The 25,674-nt window shown below is 39.7% G+C and overlaps 1 protein-coding gene across 1 annotated transcript in view; it reads right to left on the minus strand.

Moving 5' to 3' along the window:
• Positions 1-2,979: 2,979 nt before the first annotated feature.
• csmd3b (CUB and Sushi multiple domains 3b) overlaps positions 2,980-25,674 on the minus strand; it is a 383,486-nt gene continuing 360,791 nt past the window's right edge. The window contains exons 59-72 of the mRNA XM_039820294.1: positions 24,291-24,473; positions 23,939-24,115; positions 21,764-21,943; positions 19,007-19,180; positions 18,643-18,816; positions 14,581-14,654; positions 13,685-13,796; positions 13,404-13,583; positions 11,736-11,795; positions 10,804-10,962; positions 9,567-9,703; positions 9,271-9,358; positions 8,501-8,636; positions 2,980-7,871 (exon numbers count right to left, since the gene is read on the minus strand). Coding sequence (XP_039676228.1) covers positions 7,712-7,871; positions 8,501-8,636; positions 9,271-9,358; positions 9,567-9,703; positions 10,804-10,962; positions 11,736-11,795; positions 13,404-13,583; positions 13,685-13,796; positions 14,581-14,654; positions 18,643-18,816; positions 19,007-19,180; positions 21,764-21,943; positions 23,939-24,115; positions 24,291-24,473 — 1,994 coding nt within the window. The 3' untranslated portion in view covers positions 2,980-7,711. The remainder of the gene's footprint in view (positions 7,872-8,500; positions 8,637-9,270; positions 9,359-9,566; positions 9,704-10,803; positions 10,963-11,735; positions 11,796-13,403; positions 13,584-13,684; positions 13,797-14,580; positions 14,655-18,642; positions 18,817-19,006; positions 19,181-21,763; positions 21,944-23,938; positions 24,116-24,290; positions 24,474-25,674) is intronic.

Here is a 25,674-nt window from a genome sequence, read left to right on the forward strand (position 1 = left end):
TCAAACCTTTATTTAAAATTGCCCATTGACGGAGACCATCATTTTCAATTGGGGCTGAGTGCACAGCATGCATTTCAGCAACTGATGTTCAAATAATAATTACAATGCTATTTAAATTACAACAGATACAAAAAATGAATAAAAGTTAAGTTAACAGGTAAAACAGACACAAGAAGATACGTAGAAGTGATTTAACAAAGCCTTAAAGTGACTGGGGGACAGACCAATTTTAGTTGCTTTACGAAGGAGAGTAACCTGACAATTGGCCAGTTTGTGCTTTTCAACTTAATACAGTGGTTCCCAACCTTTTTGTTCTAATGTAACCCCACAAAATTCATTATATAAAAGTGGACATTGTGCATGTTTTCATACTAATTGAACTGTCATTATTTAGATTCATGAATGTTTCAACCATTTAACTGTTAAGTCTGAAGGTCTACTTTTAGCTAACCCTTTCAGTTGCTTATGCAATACTTTTAGCTAACTATTTCAACTGTTTAGCCATCACTTTAGCTAAATACCTAATTACACTTCTGTGCTTGCTTGCTAACTAGTTTCCAAGCACTCTTAGATAACTGCTACATTTAGTGTTCAAGTGTTACAGCTGATATAGTAATCAAATTATAATTTTATTTTTAAATTCTTTTAGCTGCTCCACAATCTTTTAACGGTACCCTGGCAATAGCAAAAGTCCCCCCTGGGGACCCTGGTTGGGAATCAGTCTTAATATTCATTCTGCCTTAGTGCTACATGTAAATGAGTAAGCAATGTGACACATTTTTGCTGACATTGACCTAATAAGAAACAGCAACAACAGCAAATCACCACAAGGTCAAATTTCTATCATATCACATGACCTTCATCTGCAGTTTGTGGTTTGGTGGTCAATAAGTCATAGGTGTTCAAATTGCCATTTTTTTCTGAGCACTTTCGGGGCTTTTGCCCATGTTGATGAAGATCATGTGATATAATCAAAAGGAACAGCTACTATATGGACGTGGAGAGATCTTTTTTCTCAGCAACCTTCTAAGAGCTGTTTTCTAGGTCAGAAAGAAAACATTGTACAAATCTTTACAATACAGGATTAGGAGATAATGTTCCAAATTGCACAGCATGAAATAAAAAAATAAAAACATTGTAATGACATAGCAATCACATAAAAACACAGTTGGTCAGTAGTAATTCTAGATTTTAAAATCTCCTGAGCTTGTTCTTTCTGAAAATATAGGCCAAGGTAGGTCATGGAAGGCTTATATTTTGGAAATTATTGTGGGCCTACATTTAGGTTGGACAGTCATTTTGTGATTTATCATACTGTACCTCTTTAACAGGTGTCTCAATTGAACGGTGAAATCACCCTCCTCCAGATTGTGAAACTGTGTCCATTACAGGGCAGTCATCACTCATGGAGGCAGGAGGGATATGACTGTTCAAGGGACTTGCATACTGTAGCAGGAGAAAAGTTCAGTCAGTGTTGATGCAATTCCTACTCGTCACCAACAGAGGTCAGTAAAGGTAATTTAGGACTCTGTTAAAGAAACATTTTGCTGTTTGGTCTGCTGTATATGTATTGTGAACATGTGCCACATTAGGTACATTTTAAAGGGGAACTATGCAGTTTTCTTTAGTTTAATTTACCTTACCTGAACAGCTTCGGAGTCATTGGAATTGTTATATGACTTTTTTTCCGGGTTGAATGGTGGTCTTCTCGCTTCCCCCTAGCGCCTGCGAGCGGAAAAACCACCCTTGCAACTTTCGTCCGGCGAGCCGCCGGCCTCAGCATCAGGAAGTATTGATGTAACAAATTGCTTCACGGCACTGCATACATACGCCCATTCAGGAACCGGCTAACAAGGTAGCGATGGAGTTTTTCACACTATCGTCATTACTGAGACGGCAAAAAAACTGAAGAGCGACTGACCGAGCGAGGACTCAGACACAAGTAAACATAGGAGCTGCCAAATATCTATTCCGAAGCTGTAGAGGGAGCTCTATAGAGAAACCTGCGAGCAAAAAGCGAAAATTGCAATCCATTATTAGTGGCAACCAAGCACATGTAGACCCAGTTGGAGATTGCTTGAGATTTAAGCAAGACATTCAATTCTAAGTATCAGTTAATCTGAAATACTGCTTTTTCATTGCCATCTAAAACCAGTAGCTGGTGGGTCAGAAAATTATTGGTAGCTGTTCTCTTCAGGTCGCCTGTGACATCAACTTAGCTGATATATTCATATTGCTTCATCTGAATAAGCTTTCCCGTCTCATTCCCCAGTGTAATGACAGTGCCTGCTTAAACTAAATGTTCAGGGATTGTGGGTAGTTGTAAAGGTCGACCTGCTCTGTTTGAGTCTTACAGTATTACCAGTCCAATGTCCAATGATTATTTCTATACATACACAATGTGGATACTAGTAAGCATCATTCATTCATTGATGGGTTTGCACTATGAATGCTGGAAAAAAAATGCAGGCATGCACTTCCAAGCTTTAAACATCTCAAGGTTTGTAATATCTCTTGTAATAACTGCATTTTGCCTTTTCTATTACCTACTTCTGTTGCAGAAAGTAAGACCAGTAGTCACAGGTGCACTAGAAAAAAAATAATGTTGCGTTGCATTCCAGTGATAGGGACTTTTACTGTGAATGAATGTAAGAAGTTTAGAGAGTTCATCTCAAGGTGAGATAGCTACACTGTATTTATATCAATTTCTGTACACTTTGTGCCTGCAGTATTTCCCCTTCGAGGCCCTCCCTGACTTTGAAACTAGATTTCCAGTCACAACTTTTATATTCCACATTACAAGGCTTAATATGTTTATATAATCCGTACGTATATGTACATAACACTGTGGTGTACATTCCTCATAAATCACAATATGTTTTTGGTTTCTTGTTATAAATCAGTTAAAGTGATTACACTATCATTTACAGAAAGGCATCTGAAGTATAAAAGACAGCAAAGGAAACAAAGGAGACTTTGTTTTTTACAAAAGCAATTAGCCTTTTTTTAATCTTACATTGCATTGAAAATTTACATAATAGATTCATACATTTTACAAATAATTTCATCATAAAAATATATTTCTGTACAAAACACTTTTTTATTCTATATTTCATCTTTTTTTTTTCTCAAATGGTGAATATTTCCAATGTCCCCAGGCAGGAACAGCTTTAAGTCCTTCAAATCACATGAGTCTTATTGCGGTCAGTCAGTAGGAAAAGCTTGTGGCAAAATAGACTGAAGCTTAGAAAAAAATGACTTCTGACGAAGGGGAGCGCTAGAGCAGGTGTGTGTTTATATGTATGTATGTGTCTGTGAGCGTGTATGTGTTTGAAAGAGCGCGCATATGTAGATGACAGGGAGGGTCCCATGGTTTTTGGTAGGCACTGTGTCAGATCCATACCGAAAACAACAACAACAACAACAGCAACAACAGCAACAACAACAACAGCAGCAGCAGCAGCAACAATCAATCCAAATTGTAATAAGAAACAATGTCAGCACGGCCATGAAGTGCAGGACAGTCGCAGCAGTGATAAACAATGAAGCCGCAGCGATGACTTTAAAAGGAGTTTTCTGTCAGCTGGTTGCAGTCGGCGGCTGTGGTCAGGTCAGCAGGGGTTCTTAAAGCCAAGCAGATGTTTTCGCTCACCCTGACACCCACACTCATAAAAAAAAAAAAAAACTGGCATTCATCAAGTGTGGGACCCAAACTCACTAACTTCAGTTTTTAAACCTTTAAACCAGACTCTTCAAAACAAATAAGATATTTTTTTTCTTAAATGGGCACCAAAGCTGAAAAACAGTGACTCATGCTCATTAATACATGTATTCTTGTCATGTGGAAACCAATTAATGTAGGTATGGTATATGGTGCATTTTTAGGCCTAACTCTTACAATATAACCCATTTTTTATGGATGTTGGTTTCTCTTCTCTCAGCAGTGGTTTACATACAGCACATGAAGCCTTCAGGAACGCCAGCAACATGTGGAACAACAGCCTCCAGTGACTCACAGGAGCTAAATACAGTGACGGTTGCCAGCTGTACAAAATGTAATAAAAGTAGGTTGTAAATCAGATCTGAAAAAAAATAAAGAGCTACCAGCCAAGCAACACTGAGCTGAGATTATAAGGCTACATTTTCAACAAATAAAAATTAGCAAAAGCGAGGGGAAATATTAAATCTCAATGGCCGCGGTTGTGTGTTTAGATTTACTCAATTGTCGAAGTGAAATCTTAAGATCTTCTCCCAAATGGTGAGCTCATCTTAAAGCTTCAGTGTCTCTGAAATAAATTACATTCAAGGACTTCTAGCTTTTTGAAATGCAATGTACACAAGCAAAACACTGTGATTAAAATCTACTGTGCACGATTTAGGAAGTGCCAAAGGTAGTACAAACTTTTTCTTTCAAATTCAAATTAAAGATTTGAAAATAATGTGTGACAATTTATAATTTATGTGGATTTCATTTGGTTAAATGTAACCAGAAACACCCTAAAGCAGAATTCTCGTGATCTCAGACATTTCAGTATTGATTTGTGAGACCAAACACATCTTTAACAGAGGGGGAAACCTTTAGAACCAAGACTCAGTGATATAAAACCTGGAGTTGATGATCATGTAATATTTACAGATCTTGTCTTTGAGGCTTTATGAACAAACATGGTTAAAACCTGTATATTTTGCAACTTAATTAGATCATCATTTTAGCAATATTTCACAAACAAACCCATTGAAAACACCCTAAAATGTATGAGGGAGAAAATACAAACATGAACTGGCAAACAAATTTCCTACGTGGGTAAAAACATCTTGAAAGTAGACCGCCATCCACAAACAGTTCACCAGCAATTATCACTATTATCATTTATATCATTTTATGTTTCTACTTTTAGCCTGGCCTTGTGAGAGACAATGAAAAACATTAACCTGAACCAGAGTTGGAGTTAGATAAGATTTTTGGCCATGTGTAGTTTAAACACGTGGGTTCCATCAAGAGCTGGGATGTTTCTGTGTTGCCATGACAACGCTGAGTTTGTTGACATCTTTGAACTCAAGAGTTTTGATGTGCAAATTTCAGTGGCATCGTATCACCAGTTAGGTTAGCAACCAGTCCCGTTCTTCCAGCAGATCATTAAAATGTCTGTGTCACAAAGGTGACAATTAGGGAGGACATGTACAGTATGTATGTGTAGTAGTCAACAGATCTAGTGAAGGGGCAAAAAAAATACAAAATAAATGTCCATAGCACAAACTCCATCTGTTAATGGTTTAGAAATCTGCCACCTGTGATGAATGCTTGGTGAAACATTATAACTAACATAACTTTAAAGAGCATGATTGTTGCTGGCAAACCTATCTAAACAATAATGACAACAACAATACCACTGACACTAATGATTGCCTCAGTGGGAAAGACAGTGATGGTGAGAGGAACTTCACGTTACACAGGAAATGAAAAGAAACTATTCCATGTTACAAAGGAACCAAAATACTGTGTGTGACTTCTGTGAACAGCACATAGTTGTAATATCTTTTATTCTGATATTTCTTTTTTTCTTCTTTAAAAAAAAACAAACTGCTATAATCCATCTTTCCCCTTCATCCCCCCTCCCCCAGTGGTAAATATATAGCACAAAAATATAGGTGGTGAATGCTCCCGAATATATATGCAATAGATTTACAGATCAGAAGATTCTGCAGCAATAAGAAAGAAAGAAGATAAGCACTCGCAGAGTGCAGAATTACAGTGGGACTGTGTCCACAATCGTAGGGCTACAACCCTGTTTGTCTTTCTTATAGCCTGTCTGTCAATTTCTGTCTGTCTGTGTCTCCTGTCGATCAGTCTCTGTCTGTCCGTCTGTAAGCCTGTTAATCTGTGTTTAAACTTTAAATCTGTCTGGGAAGTAGAAGCAGTGGACGGTGGTCTGCAACAGTCTTAAGACCCTGCTCGTCTTGAACCTGTCTATCTCCTTGTGTGTCTAACTGTTGGTCTTAATACCATCTGTCTTTCCGTCTCTCCAGATTTGTGTTAGTGCGTGTACCTGTCATTATCCCTGTCTGCCATTCATCCTGTCAGTTTCTCTCTAACCTTTCTATCTGTCCCTGTGTCAGTCCATCTTTTTAGTCCAAATGTGCTTTAGTGCCAGAGCTTTCTCTGTTCCTCAAAGTCTTTCGCTTTGCTAGTCCATCAGAGTCCTCTGTATCCATTCAGCATCGTTCTCATCAGAATCCATTTAAATTCACAGGATCAGGAACATCTTTCCTCAAGGCCATACTCTGTCTGATCTGATTCATTATGTAGGGAGAAGGCTGACCTCTCTCAGTAGTTGATTTCAGGTTAGAACGGCTCTGATTGGCTGTGTTAGGATTTTAAGATCTCGTCCTTTCTCTTGATGACTCCCTCACACTGCTTCCAGTTCAGTCAGGGGTTGTCTCCGTCTCCTCAGCCTCCTCTCTTATCCATTGGATGTGAAGGAGCAGTTCATCCATTAGATGAGTCAGTCTCTTCCCTTCTGTTCTATTAGTGCTAGCTCCCCTTTGGACTCCTTTTAGTTTTGCTTTGCTCTAATCCCAGTTCAGTGAGGATTATAGCTGTGTCTCCAGGGCTGCCCTTATCCTTCTACTTTGGAGTTAGTCTTTTTTCAAAGCAACTTTTGCTACTGTCTGCTAGCATTAGTTGTGTTAGAGTCTGCTTTCATAGAAAAAGACAAGAGACTGGTAATACCAGCCTCTGGTTGTCATGGAGACAGCAGGTTGTCCTGTCTGGTTGAGAGGGTGTTGTATTCAGTGGTCATTTTAGAAATAGGCTACTGTTCACAACTAGTCAGTCTGGTTAACTGATGGTCTTCTGGTGACAGTGTCTTTTACCGTCAGTCTTGAAACCAGATACTCAGAAACCGTTTTTTTTTTGCTTCACAGTGTCTTCTGTGACATCCTCTTCATGTCACACTTTCCCATCTGTGGGCCATTTTGCATCTGTGTTCCACACAGTAAGGATTTGTTCAGTACAGCCGGGGAGACAAAGTGGTACAAATGAAATCAACCCATTCCTGTAGCGCAGTTTTATCTCCGTGATGTATAACCATGGCCAGAGCACTGGTGATGTGATCTCCCTCTTAACGGTTACAGAGCTGAGAGCGGGTCCTTCTCTCCAAAGCTCTGTGTGAAACACAGAGCTCTGCATTGGGTTATGGTGACATGTCGTGATGACCGTCAAGCAGGTCATGGCTTAATCATTACTACTGGTATTAGAGACTGTGAGCGGGGTTAAGTAAGAGCTTGAAGTACAATGGCTGTGTCTGGTCGAGAATCAAATTTTAAACTATCCATGACCAGCTGAGTCGTGGGGTTGGAGATGAATAATAGCCAGTATAGTTTTCAGTTGGGTTGCATACTTTTCTTTCACTTGGCTGTGTTGCATCAATCAAAGGTAGCAGACATTTTGTGTTTACGTTTGTTGAAATTGTGGATACAAAAATACTGTAAATGAAAGGAGCCAACACTAGGTTTTGGTTTTTCACTCTGCTTGGGGAGCTTAGGTTTCTGAAGTGGGACTGAACGTCTTTTGCCATCGATTTATAGACCGTGTTGCTGACAACGTTGAGGTTTGAGTCGAAGCATGCGGCTTTCCCCTCCGCAGCCTCGCACCAGTTCTGGTCCCATTAGATGTCTAAAGTCATTCAGTTCAAGTGAGGATAACCAATCCTCAGACCATGGTACACACAGTATTTAGATTCGGATCGAATCTAACAGCCTTCCCCTCCACAGCCTTGGCGTTGGTGTTGTACATGGGGTTCTCAAAGGCAGCCTGGCCGTTGTTGTTTTCATGGACTGAGCAGCCTGTGTACTGTGTTTTTGGTGTGGTTCTACGGAAAAACAAAACAACAGTCAACAAAAAAAGTATAACTATACCATTAGAGTGATACAATTGTTCTAATTGCCTATTAATATTAACATAACTGGGTAGCCAGTAGACAATAGTGAGTGAATGCAATCTTGGGAGATGAGGCATAGTAAACAAGCTTTAAGAAGGATTAGAGAGAGCGTGAGTGAAGAAGCCTAGTGAGATTCCAATCAGCCTATCCAAAACTAATTCCTTCAGCAAGCTTTTTCTTGAGATATTAACAGCAGAACAAAAGTTATTTGCATAGATGTTAACAATGGCAAACAACCAGTCAATTGTGCTTGAATCATATCTCTGAAAAAAATCCAATTTAACACCTCCTAAACACAATTGTTTTGCAGGACACATTTTGCAAAGACAATGACTTGAATGTGTCTTACCACCTCGACAATCTAACCACTGAGGCAGCTACTGTTTTCGTGAAACAGACAGCTTCTTAAAAATCCTAACAATGCCTTTCAACATTTTTTGTATGACAATAATGAAAAACAGGGGTAAACTAACAATGCAGTGACAGGAACACATTCTTTTCTACTGCAGAGATTTAACCGAACCACACTTAAAAGGGATACACTTTTTTTGAGCACATACCGTTGTTTGTAGAGATAGAAGCCGAAGCCAGTGAATATTAGAGCGAAGAAAGGCACCAGAATAGCGATAGCCACGGAACTGCTGTTGGTACCAAGCTGAGGGGGTGACGAGTTCTGACTCTCTGACATATTCAGACCTGTGACATACAAGGAAATGCATTGGCATTGTCTGTCCACACCATTAGATTGGATGATAGAATAAGATTCAAAAACTGTGAATTTGATCTCTAAAAAAAGCCTCTTTTATTTAGTGTTCCACGTTTTACATAAAGTCTTCCTGCAATAGCTGCACTGTACTGTATATTGTTAGTTGTAGTAGTACTGTACAGTATGTATGATATATTCTCGTCAACAGTGGATGCTCTAGGATTACATTTTTTTCCACACTTGCAAGATGTCCAGGGACTGGAGAAGTGGTCAGATCTTATTCAATTTTTTGTTTTGGTCTGTTTTGGCATCACTGAAGATCAGTTACTGATAACTTAAAATGAGGGGCTGCTTTCAACTCTATTTGATTGAGATGGTAGTCATCTTTGGATGCAGGTTAATAGAGTTCAGTCCTTTTACTTAAAATCTGAAGAGCAGCCTTTGCTGCCACCGCAAGGCTGACTCAGCGTGAGCAAAAAGGTCACTGTTGCCAGCAAAGAAAAGCTCCCTGATCACCTTCTCTATTAGTGAGCTTCTTGCAAGGAGTTCATCAGATTTTGCATTTATCATTTAAAGTCTATATTGACTTTTGCGATGCTGTTACTTAACGTAAGAGAGAATTACCAAGTCTTTGCAGTCCAAACTGTCCGTAGTCTTTTCCCTGAATGAAACCCTGAAATACGTAACTAGAACCATCAGGCTCTGCTGATACCTGGAGAGGAAAAGAGATTAAAAAAAGGATGAAAACATTGGACACATACAGTTAAAGGTGAAGAGCGTTTGGTTACATTTTGTGTTTGTGTCAACACGGCCACATACAAGTCAACAAATTCAAGACATAGTTCAGAATTTGATTAATATATTGATCTAGCTCAACTGAATCTAATTTAGGTGATTGCTCTGTATCCACTGAGACTTACAAATCCATCCATGGTCCAGGAGTCATCTATGATTTTGGCTGGAGATAGCGCTGAATCTTTGAGCTGGGTTCCCTGGTTTGCGTAGTTCACCTGGTACATCAGCAGTAACAGCCTGGCCTCAGAAGCCTTATACACTCCTGGAGAGGACAGAATAAATAACTGGTCTGCAATATAACAGAGGGAAACACATCAATACAATGGCTGCGTTATTACAGATCGTTAGATCTCTCAGCATGTGTTTCTTCTTCCCCTGGTGCTTCTTCGGCAAGATGCATATATCATGTCCAATTGGAAATCGTAAAGATGAAAAGGAAAAAAATACATCTGAATGCAGCTGTAAAATAGAATCAACAAACATTGATTTAAAAAAAGAAATCTCGGTAAAACTGCTAGACAGCAGTCAAGAAATAGATCAAACTGTAATGACGACATAAATGTACAGTTATTTTCGCTTAGGGTATAGCTAGGCTAGCTGTTTCCCCATGCCTCCAGTCTTTATGCTCAGCTAGGTTGAACTTGTCTTCACTCCAGCTTCATACTTAATGCACTGACCTAAGATTGATATTGTCTTCTCATTTTATGTGTATTTCCCAAAATGTTGAACTACACCTTTAGGAAAACTTGACATTTTAAGAATAATCCTAAAAGGAAAAAACATTGAAGTTGTATGCAACTGGGCCCTGGCCTTTTGGTGCCTGTGTGAGTGCAGCTTTAGCAGTTACTGATCTACAGTAAAGCTGCTCCTTTAAGCCAGAATATGCATGTTAAAAGTCTGATAGCTGCATGGTTTTGTGAAGTGGTATTTGTGCACTCTGCTTACTCCAGGAACCAATTCAACAGGATTTGTGTTTTAATAGGGTCTTAACCCGCTGCCGACGCTGTTGTAGGACCCTGGGAGGTCAGTGTGAATAAATGTATGCGTTAGTTTGGGGAGGAAATACAGTAACAACATAAAGAAAATAAGGTTGGTCGCTCTAGGAAATTAGTGAAATCCGGACACCATTAGAAAACCGAACTAATGATTAAAGAGTCTCAGGGAATGTGTTCACGGCAGGAACTCCCTATTTTATAGAACAGCTTTATTTAGTGTTTTACCAATGGATAAATCATGACGTACTGTAGCATAACCATGACATGCACTATGACTATGACATGTCCTGTCATGTAAAGTCACGTATACTGTACTAGATACTATACAATTTGCAAGATATAATGAATTATCCATAGTCCAACATGCCTGATAGGAGCAGGTCCATGTTGCCATTACTGAGGGAGACGTTGACTCTTCCTGTTGTGGAGTTGAAGCTGGTGATGCTCAGTGTCATAGGCTGCTTCCTCCCACGGTAATTATAGGAACCTTTCCATATGTAGTTCGGAGCAAAGACATCATCTGGAACTATAAAACAGAATAAAAGGCAATACAACACAACAGAATAGAAGAGAAAAGATTAGAAAAGAATATAATAAAATCAACATTATAGTATTAGATGTTATACAGTTTAGTTAAATCAAATAAACATGTTGCAGAAAAACACAAATAAGATGACAAGATCACATGTTGATTCTTCTTTTCTCATGTGCCTAATTGGTATTACACACAGTAAATATGTAAATACACAGAAGTTCAGGTTGCCTATAACCCTACATCCATCAGTAGCACATGTAGTAAGAAACAAGAATGAGTTCATGAGATTCAATGGCTGCTTCCTGCTTTGATAATTACATGAAACTTGTGCATACTGTAACCATAGGAACTCTTTCACATGCAACGAGAAGCAAAGAGTTACTAAATTACAACAAAATAGGACGGATCATAACAGAGCAGATGTGAAAAATAGAGAACTGTACAAAACAGCAGCACAGAGCAAACCAGAACACCACCGTAGATAATTCACCGTTCTGTGTAGTGAGGAAAAATAAATTATTTAGAACTATGATGGAGAGCAGAACAGTATAATAAAATCGACAAAAACACAAGACAAACAACACTGTGGAACAGAGCAGAGCGGGGTACACAGGAGCAGAGCAGAATATATGAAACTATAGTAGACAAGACCAAACTAAACCGGACCAAAATACAAACGTAGGACAGATAAGAAAAGAGAAGAATAGAAAAAAAATGACAGGACTCTACTAGGCTGGAATAGAAAAGACTGTAATAGAACTGACCGTTTAGTTTGGGGCTGGGAGTTCCTGTTGCTGGTTTCACAGGTTTCTTCTTCTCTCCAGCTACACATACAAGAGAGACAGAGGGTGAAAGATAATGTCCCATTGAAACACATGAGCAGAGCTGTCGGGACAAAGTATAGTAAGATATTAAAAAGGTTTTCGTTTGCATCTTGTTTGACTTACGGATCCATCAGCTGATTAAAACACTAGGTTTATGCCGAGGAGAGCACACATAATATTACCAAATTAGGATGCATTGTTGGTAACTATTAGTCAAACGTGCATAATGAGCTACGCGTGTGTTGAAAAGGGTCACCCAATATAAGGCTCTTTAATGTTTATTTGTAGGCAATGCAAATTGAGTTCATGACCAATAATTGTTGTGCATATTGGATCCTTTTAAAAGTAACCTGAAGACACTTTGGGTTTGACCATTCAGGGCAGCTTCTCTCATCACTTCAAGATGCAGCCATTTTTACCAACAAGTAAAGGCAAGCAAGGGAGAGGGTATTTGTCCTAGAATCTTAAATTGGATCAAAGAGTGCTTCAATTCTAAAAGGCTACCTGGGGGCAAAAGGTTGACGGCATTGGCGGAACAATTTCAAAGTTGAAGCTTGAAGTTTTTCCTTGCACAAAAGGGGGTCCGCAAATGTATCTGTTAACATTTCTTGACGAGTAAGAAAAAACTTAACACTAGCTTTTTAATGTGCAGAAGAAATTGACATTACACGTGCATCTTAGGGAACATACACCTTGCTATTTGCACTAGTTTCTGTGATACAACAGAAGAGCTACTAAATGGACCTTGTGATGAGATTGTTTTGTCTACTACTGTTTCCAAGGTCAGGAAGGCACTTTCAATCTCCACTTTCAAGCCAATGTGGATGAGAGGTCCTTTAAGTGCTCAGAAAAGTGGACATTTAAACATCTACAATTCCATTTGCAGCTGGGCAAACTCAATCTGCTGCTTGTGTGATACGACTGAAAGCTCCAGAACAGAAAAGAAATCATGGTGACATTATTGAGTATTGATGTAATTTAAGTACTCCCTAACATAAACATAACAAGAAGGCACTGGTGGACTGGAATAAAACAAAATTAAATAGATAAAGGCCTGAATATGTCACCCAGTCTGGCCTAACACAACCAACATACAGATCATCCCACTTTGTATAATATGTACAACGGGCAACAAGTATTATGAGAGATACAACCTAGTTTTAGAATATTTAAGCTTTTATTTTTACTGAAGCTGGGATTTTATTGTATGGAACCAAGATACTGTGCACTTTCTTTGGTAAAGTGATGATCACATAGAATACCCTAACAGGTATCTGTCTGTCATTTTTGGCTCAGGAGATGTGATAAATTCATAACTTCACCTCTAAGAACCTGGGATAGGCTAATCTAATGAAGGATGAAACACCATTCAATAATGGTTTTTTTTACATCAGGGCTGCCATACAAGCAACCAGCCCACCAGGAAATCTCACCCTACTCCAGATGGCCAGTTTGCCCCAGTACGCTTGCTGACAAAGTGTCCTTGAGTAAGACACACTTGACAATCCTACCTGTTCACTGATACTTAATTCTAGACAATATCTTCAATCAAATGTGCTAGAAAGATATAAAGTTATAACATTCAAATATACAAAAGTATTTTTTTACCTCGACATATAGGCATCTTTCCTGTCCATGTGCCGTCACTCTTGCAGACACGGTGTTCAGAACCTCCCGCCAGGAAGTAGCCACGCTGACAGCTGTACACCAAGGTGTAGCCAAAACCAGGCAGATCCATCCCCACCACGTCCACATGGAGCGGGCTCTCTGGCTGCTTACAGGCATGGGCTGGAGAATGGAGAATATATTTGTACGATGGAGTTAGAATCTGACAGGCAAAGGACGGATGGGCGATAGGTTGACAAGATAATAGGATGTATGTTTCCTACGTATGCACTCAGGTTGTGATCCGCTCCACGTTAGATCAGGCTGGCAGGTTCTAGAGGAAGAGCCCTGAATCAAATGACCTGGCTGGCACTGAAATGACACCACGTTCCCCACCTGTAGAGAGAGCGACAGAGAGTGAGATAAGCGTGCGCGTGCACGCACACACACACACACACACACACACACACACAGATAACGAGAGTTGTCGTGATCATACCATGCTGTCCACACAATTGCACTGTAAGGAAATAAAATTCACAGTTCTGTGCACAAATGCATTCAGCCCAAGATAATATGATAATAAAGACTTCAGCAGTTTGAGTAAGTCAAATCAGGTCTCTTTATTTCCAGTGTGTCCATGCTGAGCCACAGTGGAGGGGTCTTCCTGGTAGTTGCATGGGGGTTTGTTGCCAAGACACAGCACCAGCAATAAACCTACACACGACTCCCTGACTAAGATGCCCACTTGATTTGACCACCTTACAAAGCTGAAGCCTCATTTTAGCTTTGGCAGAACTTTAGAATGCCCCCTCCCCTCTCGCCTCTTCCATGGCAGCCCTTTAATATGACTGGTTGTTTAAGGCTATTCGGGGAAAACAATATTTTCACAAAAGTTTAATCTGCAAAATAACTTCCCTATTAATCAAGTTTGACATATTTAAATGTCCAAGTTCACATCTTCAAATGTCTTGTTTTGTGTGACCAACAGTTTTCAAAGGCTATAGTTTCTTCTTCTGTCTCTCTCCTCCTCCTTTCCTTTGCTTTCTTTTTAATTAGATAGATTGTGAAGTTTCATTCTATCAAATTAGCTACAATGACAGCTTCTTTATGAGTCAGTAAGTCAACTATGTGGGTAGGAAAGTAGATAAGAGTTAGTTTGTCAGTGCAGACATTTTACCTTGAAACCGTAGGTGCGGTTTAAGGAGCCGTAGCGTGGCGTTCCCGGGTTCTCACAGCTGGTTTTGGTCGGTTCTGAAAATAAGTGGGGAAGTAATTACACACAGAATCTAAAAGAAAGATAAATTAGCAGTAACTTTATACTGTATGTCCACCCTTAACTTTCCTTTCCTCTCCTCTGTTGTCATGGTAACAGCAGGGTATATATCCCAGCAGGACAGCAGGGGGCAGTAGTGCTTTTTCAGAAAACGAAGCAGGGCAAGATTTGAGAGAGAGAGAGAGTTTGTGTGTGTGTGTGAGCGCGCGTGCGTCAGGAACATCAGCATGTAGAGCACATCCTGACGCAGAGCTCGATTCAATACAGCTTCCGAAATGACAGATTCACTCTACACTTCTCTCTCTCCCCCTCTGCCTCACTCTCTCTTCCTATACCTCTCTAACTGCCCTCTTTCTCTCTCTCACTGCTGTCTCCCTCTCTAACTGCTCTCTTCCCCTCTCTTTTTCTCTTTCCATATTGCTGTATCTCTCTCTGCCCTGCCCCCACCTCCCCCTTCGTCTGTCTTATTTAAAGAGCAGGCTACTTCAGCTCAAAACGCATTCTGTTTCAGTCACATAGTGATACACATCACACACTAACATACAGCAGCAATCACACACTAATAAATCACCCAAGCTCCCACACACAAAGCCCAACATTCTCACTTCACTTCAATCATAGAAAAAAACTCTGAGATGTGTGTGTATGCTAGTGTTTGTTTCATAGTCTCAGTCTTAAAAAAAAAGTCCCCATATAGAACTGAAAGATTTCCTGAGCAGCATACTTATGCTGTAACCACTTCTGCTTCTTCTACTTTTCAGTAGTTATAGATTAAGTAACACTTCAGAGGGAGCCTTCTATTTTTAGATTGTCTATTTCACAAGGAACATTCAACTTCACAGCAGCCGTAAAGTTCTGTAAGCATGCCTTATCGAGTGCTATGAAGGAACAAAGAGTCAAGTGTCTGTTCACATTACAAAAGCTCTCATTTATTACAATTCATCACCATACTTGATGTTTAAGCACCTGCTCTGAATCAGACGTGTGAAGTGGTGCTCTAAACATCACATGGGGTGGTGAATTGACCCAGTGGGACCATTTGTAATGTCTGCTGAATATCCCTTCTCATTTTCTTTTTAATCCCCGGATAGCAGCAGTTTGTTTGAAGTTGGATGTGGATGCCCATTTCTGGAAGCCTTTTACTAAATACTGTAAGTTTCACCGTGTACTCGTGTCTCGCCTATGAGCAAGCACTTTCTCTTTCATTTCTGAAATGGGGTTCCTTATAAGATCCCTACTTTTTAGATCAGAATAGACATGACTCATACTGGTTTTCTTTTTTTAAACTGCTGTTTACAACCCTTCTCTAAGAGTAAATTAATTCACTTGATTAGTGCAAGCAAATTATAATTATATATTGCACTGTGCAATTCCTTTAAAGGAATGCATCACAATGGGTTTATGAACTTCATTTTCAAAGTATAGAGGTTTTCTGAATAATGATCAGCTGCACAACCTAGATTTAAGATAAACATTTATTAGTTATTTGACCATATAAAAGATAGTGTAGAAACCTGTTCACTAAATGTGGCAGCCATGCCATTGCAGCTGCTGGAGACTATCAGCTGCCCATTAGTGGCTCTTTCCTCTGCTAAGCTATTTTCACGCACCTGGTCTATTTGTTGTTGGAGAAGTTCACAACATTGAAGTGTAAAGTTCACCCGTGGATGTATATAAATGCCTTATATGCCCTTTATTCATACTAAAGATACATTTAATTAGCATTTACTGTACGTACATACAAAACCAATGTAATGTATCCTGTTAAGTCTGTGGAAAAGGATTGCCACTCTTTTGCTACACTATTTAGGAAACACAGATAAGTGCACAGCATTTAATCCCTTTTCCCACATCACGACGTCTTGCATTTTGTGTGGCTCTATCTTTTCAAAAGTCAAACCACTGCTGGACAGATGCTTTCTTTAAATCTAGCATGTATCCAATGGCTGTGAAAAAAGCAGGGAAGGCTGTCGTCACGGGGGTTTTGTTTGATACTGATCAAACTGTGCAGGTTAACCTGTCACTTTCTTTGCTACACCAAACGCGGAAAATTGCGAGTCATCATTAAGTCAGAAGCTATGCAGATTTAGGCGGAATATGAAACCTAACATGTAACCTGCATAGTGTACTGAATCAACCAGACAGCATAGCATATGGATGTTAGGAGCTAAGGGGTAGCATATAAATGTTTCTTTTTTTAAGTTAGATAGACTTTATATCATAATTTAAGACTACCTCCCAGCATTGGTAACATGTCCCACTTTGTCCCTACAAACATACTTTTTTTTTCCATTTGGTTTGTTGGGATCTGGTCACCCTAACCATATAAGACCCCAAAGTAAAGCAGCCAAATCCAGTTGACATCGGGGTGACAGTAAAATAGTAAAAACGTATCCATATGAAAACAGTTTATCTGAAATGTAGGTCATCCACAACATTGGACCGATTGTAATGTTGTCTTACACTGTATTTAAAAGTTGGAATCATTACTGTATGTAAAATGCAGGACATCTAAGACACTGATTCTATCTACAGGTAACAGTGAGAGAAGCAGCAGTTGTATAAGGAAGAGTTGCCAATTTGGAAATTATACTTTCACTAACATCAGTGGAATCCTTTAAGGCTTGTCTTCCTACGCCTCCAAGATTGTCTCAGATGAGCCTCCAGTCACTATTCATTATTATTCCAATAAGTCTGTGTAACTTTAACTTTGACAGAACAGTAGCTGCTCTGCGCAGTAAACCCATGAGTAAATTGAAATGTGGCCGTCGATGATGGGTCAGTAATTGCCATGCTCATTAGGCAGGAGAACATCAGACATCAGGCCAGGCTCCCTGGTGAGCCACGGACCAGTAATACACCATAATAAACTGGCAGGCTAGCCATACTTATTCACTAACTAAATAATTTGTTTAATAGGTTACAAACCCACACAAATATTCAGTAAGTAAAGTAAACATGTCAAAAACAAGCAATAACAATAGAAACGAAACATGTACAGCACTGGGACATTAAAATACTACGCTTTGATATGACACTTATTTTACCTCCTGAGAATTATGATTCAAATGTCTGGGGGCTCTCGCGGACTAAACCTCACCGCCTTTTCAGTTTAACTGAGACTCTGAAGTGGTTAAGACACCGCTGCCTGAGGATCCCAGACTGCTCTAGGTTATGTGAGGGTAAATGATTGATGATATAGTCAGGAACTATTAAAAAAGTAATCAGTATAATATTAAATACATTTTTGGTAAGGGTTAAAAGCCTTGACACTGTATTTTTAATAAGTTGGAGACTTAGTTGAACAGCATAATACATTTATAAATGAATTCAGGTTTGACTTGTATATTTTAATTTGGTTGAGTAAGACCTAGAGTATGGGACTGGGTTTTGAATCTCAATACTTTTTTGGTACTGATGAAAATGTACTGTACCTGCTCCAAGTATTGAAAACAGTCAAGTACCAAATGCTGGCATTCAATGTCTGGTCAGATTCATGCTCTTGTTTATTATTCTCTCATCAGATCAATACTGATCTAAATCAAAATGTTGGCAATTATGGGAAATATTTATTATACAAAGTTCTTGTGTGGCTGCTTGTGTTTAAACATATCACGTTTGAGAACTTTGGCTTCTTTTGTTAAAAAAAAAAAAAAACAGTTTTGAGGAAAAGTCATGTTCATATTTCTATCACAAAATAAGATGGCACGATAGCCAGTTCTACCAAGACCCAAAGTCATTTTCAACATAAATTCTTGCAGTTGAGATTGAGTGATTGCATGATAGATGTGAAAAAATGAGGGGAAACTAAAACTGATTTCTGTTGGCCATAGCAAAAGTGCACATAACTATAATGTAATTAATAATACATCATCAACAGATTTTCTAGTTCAAAGGAAGCACTCCCAAAAATATGTGGATAGTTTTGTCTGGTGATCAAGTGAACGTAAATGAAATTGAAATTACCGATACAGCGAGGCTGCGTACCACTCCAGGTACCGTCACTTTCACAAAGTCTAGTTGCCGTGCCGACCAGAATGAGAGGAGGAGCACAACTGAAGGTAACTTCTGATTGGTAGATGAAACTGCGTCCCTCTCTGAAACCCCCGACTGGAGTACCTGGGTCACCACAAAACTTGGCTACATACACACACACACACACACACACACACACACACACACACACACACACACACACACACACACACACACACACACACACACACACACACACACACACACACACACACACACACACACACACAAATACCATTTCAGTATCCAGTGCTAATATTAGGACAAATGTGCGTGTGTGTTTGTGTGTTCTTACGTAAGCACTGTGGTAGCATGCCGCTCCAGGTGCCATTGGCCACGCAGGTCAGGACAGCCGGGAATGAGAGCTCATATCCAGGTGAGCAACTGTAGCTCACACTGCTGCCCCATTCAAAGTCACTGCCCTGCAGTACCCCATTACTGATGACAGGGGGAGCTGGGCAGGTCACCGCTATGAGAGAGAGAGCGAGGGAGAGGGAGAGAGAGAGAGAGAGAGAGAGAGAGAGAGCAAGAGAAGTACATCCAGTTTTAAAGGTACTCTAAGCGATGTCACGCGTTTTTTAGGCTACAACATTTTTTGTCACATACAGCAAACATTTCCTCACTGTCCGCGAGTTGCCAGTCCCCTAAACACACTGTAAAAAAACGCTGTCTCTGTAGACAGCCTAGGGTCCACACACGCCAACAAAAACAAAGTGGTCCAACCAGAGGCCTGTACTACGAAGCAGGATTTGGCGTTAACGAGCTAACTTCAGGTTCAACCCAGGATTTTCTGTACTACGAAGGTGGATTAGTTGTTATCGGGTTCAATCGCCGTGGTAACTCATGCTGAACACCTAACCTGGTCGGGAGCAGGTTAAGTTGGAGATCAGAGATCAACCGGTGTTAAAACACCGCCTACTGACCAATCAATACTCGATTGATAACGGCGTCACCGTTCTTAGAAGACCAGGCGGAGCTCGGTGCAGAGAGAGAGAGAGAGAGAGAGAGAGAGAGAGAGAGAGAGAGAGAGAGAGAGGTGCGCTCATAAAAGTTAAAACATTTAGAGATCGACAACCTGTTAACATTCCCTGATTGGTATTTGTATGAAATATATATATATATATATTAATGGGAGGGAATTAACAGGGTTGCAACTGAAATTATAGGCTAAAGCAACGACACTTTATGGAAAGCACAAGTGTAATTATGGTCAGATCTTGGTCCTGACTGATGAGGAAGTGATATTAATAAGCGTTGTGATTTAAACATCTACAGCGTCGGCTATTTTTTATTTTTTTTTTGCCAGTTTTCCTTCCTGTTTTAGGAAGCAGCGACTGTATTGCGTTATGCCTGTAAAACCGTGTCTGTGTTCTTCATATTTATGTAGAATTATAGTTTGCTCTTCTTGTTTAAAATATGCTGCTCTGGTAGATGTTTGCGATTGGTCGTGGTGCGCAAACCTCGCCTCTTTTATGTGAACGCGCGCGCCGCTGGATTGGGAAACCCTGAGTTGACTGAACTAGTTGATAACCAGCGTCGTAGTACAGGTTATGCGGGACCGCGGTTGTTAGGTTAGGTGAAGCCGGATTACTGAAAGAAATCCAGGCCATGTTGATCTTGCTTCGTAGTACAGGCCTCTGGACCATGCAAACATACACAAACTGTGTTCCAGTGTTCACCCAATAACGGACAAGAAGGATTTGGGGGGGGAGTGTGCTGAAGCACAGAAGGGAGGGGACGGGATGAGGAGGAGGGAGGAGCGAGCTAGTCTTTGTTTTGTTTGAAAATACTTTGAACGTCAACAATAAGTAACGTCACCCAACATCGCTTAGAGCACCTTTAAGCAGCTGCAGGTGAAAATCACTGTCCTATAAACTGACTGATACATAGCTGTAAAGATAGGGAGAATGGTAAAATTGAAAATTAGTTTATAATTTTACAATTCAAATTTACAAATGTAATTATCTTGTCTAGGAAGACTATCAAACAAGTCCAGTAACAGATACAGTTCAAACTAATGATGGCAATTACAAGATGTTACATGTCACATTATTATACAGTATATTATAGTATCTTGTTTGTATTTCCTGATTTTCCTCACAGAGGCGCTGACTGCAAGGAGAGCAGAATCTGCTGTGTCAGTCTTTATATAGCTGGGGTAATACAAGGGCTTGGAGCTCACTTATGAATACATCCGCTGTACTGTGCTACCTGTACACATGGGACATTTCATATACCAGTAACATCCTCTGGACAAAATAGTGTTAGTGGTGGTTTTATAATATACTCCAGAGATAAATGATATATATAATTAAAGATGGCCAAGAATAGCTTAAAATGACTTAAGTGGTTTAAAGTGCCCATATTATGAAAAAAACACTTTTTCTGGTATTTGGGGTGTTCTTTTGTGTCTCTGGTGCTTCCACACACATACAAACTTTGAAAAAAATCCATCCATGCTGTTTTGAGTGAGATACAGTTTCTGAATGTGTCCTGCCTTCAGTCTCCTAGTGAGCTAGTGACGTCACAGTCCGAAATGAGCTGGCTAACCGCAACCGTTAGCTCGTAGCGTTAGCATTAGCATGCTAACGCTAATACTAACACAAGCATGGTACCTCGTTCTCAATAGCAAAGTACTGCTACAACACACACAAGTTCACCATAATCTACAAAAGAACTACTTACATGTGCGCCCTCATTTAGAAGTCTCCCATCTAATCCTGCCTTGTAACTGACTGAAGTTGGAGAAACAGCCTGTCTTTTACTTCTATGGAGCTAGCTAGCTGACATGATTTACATCTGAGCTACTGAGCATGTGCGAGTGCAATCAAAGATAGTACAGAAGAAGAAGATGAAAAGAGGTCTCACTCTGTGGCTAAAACAGAAACCAGGTGAAAAGAGGATGTACAGCAGTGAGAGAGAGCTGTGCAGTACAACAAAAATATGGTGTTTTTTGAAAATTAAACCATGTAAACCTATTCTGGTACAACCTTAAAATACAATTATGAACCTGAAAATGAGTATAATATGGGCGCTTTAATAAACAATTTACCTGTACACATAGGCATAACCCCACTCCACGTCCCGTTTTGGGTGCACGTCCTTACAGGTGATCCATCCTCCTCCATTCTGTATCCTGGTTGGCACTGGAAGGAAACATTCTGACCAATTGTAAAGTCTTCTCCATAGCGAAGGCCGTTAGCTGGCACACCTAGATCCCCACAGTTTATCACTATGAAGATGGACACGCAGGTTGGAGAGGAAGAGATGGGATGAAAATTAAGATTACTTTACATGTCATGCTATAGCACGAGTATATTGGAATTTAAAAGGAGCATCTTCTGGTTGATGTCAGTCGGATCTGTCAGTTCTTTTATTATTGCACATCTAATTTTTGATCACTGTTTTTCAAAACTGTCTAGGCCGAGAAAGGACGCGCTGATAAATATATAGCAAAATTCAGAATAGCAAAATTCAATTAAGTCTATAACTGTCAGAAAATGTAACAAAGTTGCTGTGATCCAAGAGATGACTTCACTAGAACTGCCTCGTATCTTTACTAACCATACAAGTTTGGACACACCTTCTCATTCAATGCGTTTCCTTTTTATTTTCATGACTATTTACATTGTAGATTCTCACTGAAGGCATCTAAACTATGAATGAACACATATGGAATTATGTACTTAACAAAAAAGTGTAAAATAACTGAAAACATGTCTTATATTTTAGATTCCTCAAAGTAGCCACCCTTTGCTTTTTTATTAATAAGGGAAAAAATTCCACTAATTAACCCTGACAAAGCACACCTGTGAAGTGAAAACCATTTCAGGTGACTACCTCACGAAGCTCATTGAGAGAACATCAAGGGTTTGCAGAGTTATCAAAAAAAGCAAAGGGTGGCTACTTTGAGGAATCTGAAATATAAGACATGTTTTCAGTTATTTCACACTTTTTTGTTAAGTACATAATTCCATATGTGTTCATTCATAGTTTTGATGCCTTCAGTGAGAATCTACAATGTAAATAGTCATGAAAATAAAGAAACACATTGAATGAGAAGGTGTGTCCAAACTTTTGGCCTGTACTGTACGTCTACCTATTTGTGTAATTTGAAGTTTTGGCGATCACAGTGGACAGTGAGTCTGGGATCGGACTGTATGATCTCTTCAGATTCAGTTATGGGCTTTACTTCTTGTGAATGAAACAACAGTGATATTAAAAAACGGCTGAGGTTGTCCTGGGACTCTTTTAAGGAGCATTAGGATTCCCCAGACTGCACTTATGAAGCACTGTCCTTCATAGTCTAATAGGCACTTTAAATGCTTTTAAACCCACCCCTGATACTGTCATGGCTGTTAATAGATGTATTGTGATCTATTGTAAAAGTGATTTCCTTTAAGTCAGGGAATTCTTCAAAAACTTTTTTTGTTTCCAGGACCCCGTATCAAAGAAACGTGGTTTCTCAGCATTTCTATCTCTTTGTTCCTTACTGAGCTCATTTCTTTGCATAGTGTATTAAAGTCAGGAATGTCACTGAAAATTGGAAAACATTGAAATACTGCTGGAAGTCCTTCATCTGGGGCCCCCAGCTACACAAATTTCACCTTGAGACACAATGTAGAAATGTGTTTAACAAAGTATTTTGTAATAAGTATTTATATGCCAATTTACATGCAGATTTTGTAGTCTGTGTAACATGCAGCACTGATTAACACTTGTTCAACCATGGCTTCGGTCACATTTGATATGGGAACAGAATGTTATATTTTATGGTTATTTACAGAGTTCAAAAAGCAAATTATCTAAAGTAAACAATGATCAAGGTTATTCATGTCACTCTATAAAGTCCGTAGCAGAAACATGAAGATTCAAGGCTGATTTCATTACTCAGGACCTATACTGTCACAGAATAATTTAAAACAGGGCATAAAACAGAAAGGCTGGAAAGGAAACCTTATAATCACACATCAGGAGTTTGGTGATGTTTATGGGTTGCAGACTTTAAACCCTGATTATATATAGTAAGTAATACATAGAGCTGACACTGCTCTTTAGCCTGCAAGTCACTCTGTGCATGAGCTTACATTCAAAATAATAAGGTTAAACAAAAAAAGGGAATTGCAGAAAACTGTATTTACTTATGGAGCATTAGATATTGTTATATTATCTATAAACTGATCTATCAGTCCGTAAGCCATCCTTGAATATACAACAGGTAACTTACTGGTACAGTTGGGCTGTGCTCCTGACCAGGACCCGTTTGCCTGACACAGCCTGGTGGTGGCGCCGGTGAGCAGGTAGCCATCCATGCAGGAGTAGATGACAGAGTGAGAAAATGTTGTTCCATCCAAACGAAATACTCTGCCATTACTGGGAGTGCCAGGGTTACCACACTGGACAGCTGTGGGAAAAATGAAATAATGAGAGAGAGAAAGCCTTGTGCATCTCAATGAGTTTCAGCGCTATGACTGGTTATTGAAGAAGACTGTGCAGTGCATGGGTGGATCTATAAACCGTATTAGTGTCAAGGTGCTGGGTTATAATAGGTTGAGATTAAGTAAACGGTCTCTTCCTACGTTTACAGAAGGGCTGTGTGCCGGACCACGTCCCATTAGGGAAGCACATCCTCTCTGAAGAACCAATCAGATCGTAGCCCTCAGAGCAGCTGAAGTGAACCTTGGAACGGATCCTGAAATCCGTTTGCTCCCTCAAACCGTGTGAGGGAATGCCAGGATCACCACAGGAACCAGCAGTGTCGCCTACAGAGAGACAAACAAGGAGACTGAGTTAGGTCCCTGACTTCAAAACTAGAATACCAGACATCATCAAAGATAAAATGTAAGAAAATATTTTTAATTCATTACAATAAAAAACCAAGAAGAGAAAAAAGAAGCAAAACATTATCTAAACAATAACTGTTATTCATCAACATTGTAAGGTGAACTCAGCAGTGTGAGGTGAATATGCGTTTCCAGTTTTAATATAAAACACATTCTCAGGGTACTCAAGTATGACATGGCCACTTACAAATAGTAGTGGACTGCACACATATGTTGGTGACAAGGGGCATACAGTATGTTTGCCTTAAGAGTGTGTGTATGTGTGCTGATGGGTGGCACCCTGTGTGTGTGTGTGTGTGTGTGTGTGTGTGTGTGTGTGTGAGAGTGATCCTCCCTCTGCCCTTGCAGAGCTGCCTGGTCAGCAAATTCTGCCTGACAGAGCACTCTCCTGGGAAAACCCACACAAGTTCACACACATTCACACACATTGTCACCCACATGTACAAGCCAAACATTTCTGGTAACTATTGCCTATTTTTTAAAGGTATACAATTTGCATTGGCTTATGTGAGCATATAGTAATGTCAAAACCTGACTAATTATTTTTGGATAGCTCACAGAACACAGAAAAGAATATTTTACCATTTGTTTTACTGTGATTTTGAATTTACTCACACCATTCCCATCCATTATTGGCCATTAATTCAAGGTGTGCAACAAAATACTTTGTTTGATAAACAACCGCCTTAAAAATGTCCCTATGTGTCTGCAATGTTTTTGTGATTTTCCTCCTGCTTTTGACAAGTTTGGATTACCCTTCAAGCTCATACAGTACTACAGACACACAACACATAATGACAACATCTTTTGTAATGACTCAGGATTTCATTGTGACAAAATAAGCCTTTACCGTGTTGTGTCATGATTATTTGTCTTTAAAAGCTTGGAAATGTGAGGAAATGGACTATACAAGACAAATGATTTTTTTCTTCTTCTGAATATTGGGAACCGATCAACCAGGGCACAAACACACATACATCTTCAGAGACACTACCACCTACACAACTCCCAGTGGATGCTCACACACCATGTAGCCTCAGGTGTATCTGGTCTCAACAGAGAGAACAACCAATCTACCTAAAGTCACTGCAAGTGTGTGTGTCTGTCTGAATGTGCGTGC

The sequence above is a fragment of the Perca fluviatilis genome, chromosome 13 (assembly GCF_010015445.1).
Source record: "Perca fluviatilis chromosome 13, GENO_Pfluv_1.0, whole genome shotgun sequence".
Lineage (NCBI taxonomy): Eukaryota > Metazoa > Chordata > Actinopteri > Perciformes > Percidae > Perca > Perca fluviatilis.